General features: G+C 47.4%; 1 protein-coding gene across 1 annotated transcript; it reads right to left on the reverse strand.

Moving 5' to 3' along the window:
- Positions 1-220: 220 nt before the first annotated feature.
- On the reverse strand, positions 221-2012 carry lhfpl5a (LHFPL tetraspan subfamily member 5a). Its single transcript, XM_056437367.1, has 3 exons — positions 1607-2012; positions 563-847; positions 221-231 (listed from the first exon to the last, which is right to left on the reverse strand). The coding sequence occupies exons 1-3, from the start codon at positions 2007-2009 to the stop codon at positions 221-223; spliced, it is 699 nt and encodes a 232-aa protein (XP_056293342.1). The 5' UTR covers positions 2010-2012.
- Positions 2013-6000: the final 3988 nt, after the last annotated feature.

Below are 6000 nucleotides of genomic sequence, written 5' to 3' on the forward strand. Positions count from 1 at the left end.
CTGAACTCGTCCTTGAGGGTTATTTAACATTTTATTTATTATCTCTACAAAATGCTCCTCGGTCATCAGTTCTGAGTTTCCATGGCGACCGATGACGTCGTGCCGGGGAGCCGATCCCCTCCTGAGGGACGGGGAACTCCTCAAGTCCTCTTCAGGTGGTCCTGGAGCCGGAGCTCCTCCTCCTGAAGCCTCGCCTCCTCCTCCCTCGTCCACTCGGGGCCTAGGCGTTATCTGAGGAGAGAGAAGGTCACTGACGGGAGGCTGAGGAGGAGAGGTCATGTCCTCAGGTCATCATGGAGGCCGAACGGGGACCATCGGAACATCTGGTAGCATCATCATCCTCTTCCTCAGCTAAATGGTGTCACCCACCTGTCTCCCCCCCCCTCCTTTCCCCCCCACCTGGAAGTCCTCTCCCCCCTCCCTGCCCCCTCACCTTTCTCCTCCACCTAGACTTCCTCTCTTCCCTCACCTTTGTCCTCCACCTGGAAGTCCTCTCCCCCCCTCCCTGCCCCCTCACCTTTGTCCTCCACCTGAAGTCCTCTCCCCCTCCCTGCCCCCTCACCTTTGTCCTCCACCTGGAAGTCCTCTCCCCCCCTCCCTGCCCCCTCACCTTTGTCCTCCACCTGGAAGTCCTCTGGCAGCAGCTTGTCCTGCCGGCTGCCCAGGCTGAAGGCCAGGAAGGAGAGCACCATGGAGTCCATGATGCTGATGAGGGCCAGGATGTAGGCCCAGCGCACCGTGCAGTTGCCCAGCGTGTACTTGTCGGTCCGCTGGCCGCACATCCGCTTCACCTCGTCCGAGTCCCAGCCGTCGGGGTAGATCATGCAGCCAATCACCATGCAGGTGCCTGAGGGGGCGGGGCCAACGTCAGACCGTTTGTGTGACATCTTTAGCATGAAGCATGTTGACAGATTATCATTATAGTTACTTTGTAATGGAGTATTTACTGAATGTATTCATAATGTAAAGGTTCTCAGTACTTAATAGGTAAACACATCATACTGCTGACACACACACACACCCTGGTCCTGCATTATTAACCCTCGCCCCGCCGCCTCATGTGAACGACCTGGTGTTGAAACGTGAGAACACAAACGCACACTTTCACCTACACACACACACAGAGCGACAGGTGCATGACGAGAGGAGAAAGTGTAACTGCACACCTGAAGGTGCTTTCACTTGCCCCGGTTCACCAGAGCGTCGTGTTTCACACACAGCTCGAGTTTCTGAAAGGCTGAGTCTGTTTTAATGGCTCTTTAATATTAAGATAAAGTCTCTTATGATATATATATATATATGAGATTAGGTTAGTACCGAGTACATTGACTCTCCCACGCGGCTGTACTCTATCACTATTTCAAAGTGACTTATGTACTTCGACACTCACTGGAGGCTCAGATGACACTTCTATAATAACTTTGAGTTGTTTCCCCGTCATGTTGCTGCAGCGCCGCGTGACGAGAGGCCGACGGCTTCTGTCTCTTAGTGATGAAGTCATTCAAGATCAGTTTAAAGGGTCAAGAGCTGAATGAAACAGTGATGTTGCATTCAGGAACCTGCTCAGTAAAGGTCATATTATGATGTCATGGGTAAAGGGACTCACTGGAGGCCAGCTGCATCCAGGCGCAGATCTTGTAGACGCTGCCGGCGTTGCAGAAGAAGAAGAGGCTGAAGCAGACGATGGAGCCCACCACCAGCAGCATGGAGATGCCCACGAAGAACATGGCGGTCTTGAAGGCGCCGGACGGGATGGAGCCGAAGTCCAGCGCGCTGCCTTTGCAGGTGAGCTCGGAGGTGAGCGCGTTGCCGATGCAGTAGTGGAAGAGGCCGAAGTAGCCGGCCTGCGGCGTGTGCACGCTGTCCCCGATCCAGTAGGGCTGGATGAAGACCACCACGGTGATGACGGAGAAGGTGATGGTGAACACGGTCCACAGCACGCCCACCGCACGCGCGTTACGCACGTAGTTGGTGTGGTAGATCTTAGCGGCCTCCTGGGCCGGCAGCATGGCGGCGGGGAGAGGAAAGGATCCGGGTCAGGCCTCAGACTCAACCAGCAGAACCAGAACCAGCAGCAGAACCAGCAGAACCAGCAGCAGCGTCTCCAGAGTGTCTCGTGCGTCCTCGGTGCCTCTCGGCTCGCCTCCTGAATGATTTATGGTTAAAGGACCCGCACTGTTAGTGACGTGCACACACACACACACACACACACACACACGTATGACACACGTATGACACACGTATGACACACCTCCTCCATGCAGCACTGAGTGTTTTTATATTGTATTATATTCATGTGTTGGACTCACATCTGATCATCTTACACAAGAGATTTAACAATAACACAATGATCATAACTGTGCACAGGACGATGAAACAAATACACGAGTCAAAATGAATCCAGAAGCTTCTTCAATAACAGAAAGACTCTCAGCTGCAGCCGGGAATCGAACCCGCGACCCTCTGACTGGAGGACCCTCTTCCACTCATGTGGGATACTTGTCTGACTCTATGAATGCACAGTGAACCCGTGAAGGTGTGAATATTGCAGTCCACCACCAGGGGGCGCTCCAGAGACTCAGTCTGGCTGCGGGCTCCGTGGTGCGTTCAGGGTCCTCTACGTCTGGGTGGAGCTCACGCTTCAGAGGAAGTAAAATCAGTTATTGGATTATAACTGCGGATTCATTCATAATTCTTTAAATATGAAGCCAGTGTATTTATTTATATTATTAGTTAAATCCTCAGCGATGAACTTTATGTTATAAACTGATTAAATGTTTTGTAGCATGATGTAAAATATTATATTATATTAATCTCTTATGTGAATATTAATTAAGCTTCAAATGAATATATTCTGGACATATTCCCTCACAAGCTGTGAGCTTCCTCTGTTAAGATATCTCACTCCTGCATTTACATGGATGATGTTTGTGTTGCTTTGTGTTGCAGTGAAGGAACAACAACAACAACAACAACAACAACAACTCAAAGACAGTCCAATCAGATCCTCTGTTCTCATTGGCTGCTGAACCATCTCATCACCTACAATAAGATGAATGTTTAGCACCATCATTTCCCCGTTGATCTAATAGGGTGATGTATAGGTGTGTGTAGAAGAGGAGTCGTACACAATAACCTTATACAAGTTAACACCATTATTTCAGCAGTGCAACAAAACAGGTCTATTAAATGTGGTCTCCTAAATATTAGATCTCTGTCATCTAAAGCTGTGTTACTAAATGATTTAATATCAGATAATCACATTGATTTATGTTGCCTAACTGAAACCTGGCTGAGCCATGAAGAATATGTCTGCCTGAATGAATCGACTCCTCCAAGTCATATTAATACTCACATTCCTCGAGGCACCGGTCGAGGAGGTGGAGTAGCAGCCATCTTTGAATCGAGCCTATTAATTAATCCTAAACCTAAATTACACTACACCTCATTTGAAAGCCTTGTTCTTAGTCTTTCACATCCAACCTGGAAAACACTACAGCCAATTCGATTTGTGATTCTGTACCGGCCACCAGGTCCATATTCAGAGTTTATATCTGAATTCTCAGAATTTATATCAAGTTTGGTTCTTAAAACCGATAAAGTTATTATTGTTGGAGATTTTAATATCCATGTGGATGTTGATAATGATTGCCTTAGTGCTGCATTCATCTCCTTGTTGGACTCGATTGGCTTCTGTCAGAGAGTACAGAAACCCACTCACAGCTTTGGCCACACGCTTGATCTTGTTCTTACTTATGGCGTTGACATCGAGCATTTGAACGTCTTCCCACAGAATCCTCTTCTGTCAGACCACAACCTCATCACTTTTGAATTTATACTACCGGAGTGTACTCCGTTAGTCAAAAGTTTCTACACCAGATGTCTAACTGACAGTGCTGTAGCTAAATTTAAAGACGCGATTCCTTCTGCATTTGATTCAATACCACATCTCAATATAACAGAGGACTCCTGGTCTAACTTTAGTCCGTCCCAGATTGATCATCTTGTTGACAGTGCCACAGGCTCTCTGAGAATGACACTGGACTCGATAGCCCCTCTGAAGAAGAAGACAGTGAGGAAGAGGAGGTTTGCTCCCTGGTATAACCCACAGACCCGCAAACTGAAGCAAACGTCACGAAAGCTTGAACGCATATGGCGTTCAACTAATCTGGAAGAATCCCGCTTAGTTTGGCGAGATAGTCTTAAAACATATAAGAAGGCCCTCCGTAATACCAGAGCAGCCTATTACTCATCAGTAATAGAAAAATAAGAACAACCCCAGGTTTCTCTTCAGCACTGTAGCCAGGCTGACAGAGAGTCACAGCTCTGTGGAGCCGAGCATTCCTATAAACCTTAGTGGTAATGACTTTATGAACTTCTTTAATGAAAAGATTTTAACTATTAGGGACAAGATTAATAATCTCTTGCCCTTAACCAGTGCCAATCTGTCCTCAAGTGGAATGGCCTTGGAAACCGCTGTATGCCCTGGTGTATATTTGGAGGGCTTTTCTCCCATCAACCGTGACCAATTATCTTCAACGGTTTCTACTTCGAACACGTCTACCTGTCTCTTGGACCCCATCCCGACGAGGCTGCTTAAAGACGTTTTGCCTCTCTATTAGATATTATCAATGTGTCTCTGCTAACAGGCCACGTACCACACTCCTTCAAGGTGGCTGTTATTAAACCTCTCCTGAAGAAGCCACTCTGGATCCAGAGGTGTTGGCTAACTACAGACCGATCTCTAACCTCCCCTTCCTCTCCAAGATCCTTGAGAAAGTGGTCGCAAATCAGTTGTGTGACTTTCTCCATCATAATAGTTTATTTGAGAAATTTCAATCAGGATTTAGAAAACACCACAGCACCGAGACGGCACTGGTGAAAATTACAAATGACCTCTTAATGGCAGCAGATAAAGGACTCCTCTCTGTCCTGGTCTTGTTAGACCTTAGTGCTGATAGAGGACTCCTCTCTGTCCTGGTCTTGTTAGACCTTAGTGCTGATAGAGGACTCATCTCTGTACTGGTCTAGTTAGACCTTAGTGCTGATAGAGGACTCATCTCTGTACTGGTCTTGTTAGACCTTAGTGCTGATAGAGGACTCATCTCTGTACTGGTCTTGTTAGACCTTAGTGCTGATAGAGGACTCATCTCTGTACTGTTCTTGTTAGACCTTAGTGCTGATAGAGGACTCATCTCTGTACTGGTCTTGTTAGACCTTAGTGCTGATAGAGGACTCCTCCCTGTACTGGTCTTGTTAGACCTCAGTGCTGATAGAGGACTCCTCCCTGTACTGGTCTTGTTAGACCTTAGTGCTGATAGAGGACTCCTCCCTGTACTGGTCTTGTTAGACCTTAGTGCTGATAGAGGACTCCTCTCTGTCCTGGTCTTGTTAGACCTTAGTGCTGATAGAGGACTCCTCTCTGTACTGGTCTTGTTTGACCTTAGTGCTGATAGAGGACTCATCTCTGTACTGGTCTTGTTAGACCTTAGTCCTGATAGAGGACTCATCTCTGTACTGGTCTTGTTAGACCTTAGTGCTGATAGAGGACTCATCTCTGTACTGGTCTTGTTAGACCTTAGTGCTGATAGAGGACTCATCTCTGTACTGGTCTTGTTAGACCTTAGTGCTGATAGAGGACTCATCTCTGTACTGGTCTTGTTAGACCTTAGTCCTGATAGAGGACTCATCTCTGTCCTGGTCTTGTTAGACCTTAGTGCTGATAGAGGACTCATCTCTGTACTGGTCTTGTTAGACCTTAGTGCTGATAGAGGACTCATCTCTGTACTGGTCTTGTTAGACCTTAGTGCTGATAGAGGACTCCTCCCTGTACTGGTCTTGTTAGACCTCAGTGCTGATAGAGGACTCCTCCCTGTACTGGTCTTGTTAGACCTTAGTGCTGATAGAGGACTCCTCTCTGTACTGGTCTTGTTAGACCTTAGTGCTGATAGAGGACTCCTCCCTGTACTGGTCTTGTTAGACCTTAGTGCTGATAGAGGA

This window comes from Pseudoliparis swirei, chromosome 18, assembly GCF_029220125.1.
Source record: "Pseudoliparis swirei isolate HS2019 ecotype Mariana Trench chromosome 18, NWPU_hadal_v1, whole genome shotgun sequence".
Lineage (NCBI taxonomy): Eukaryota > Metazoa > Chordata > Actinopteri > Perciformes > Liparidae > Pseudoliparis > Pseudoliparis swirei.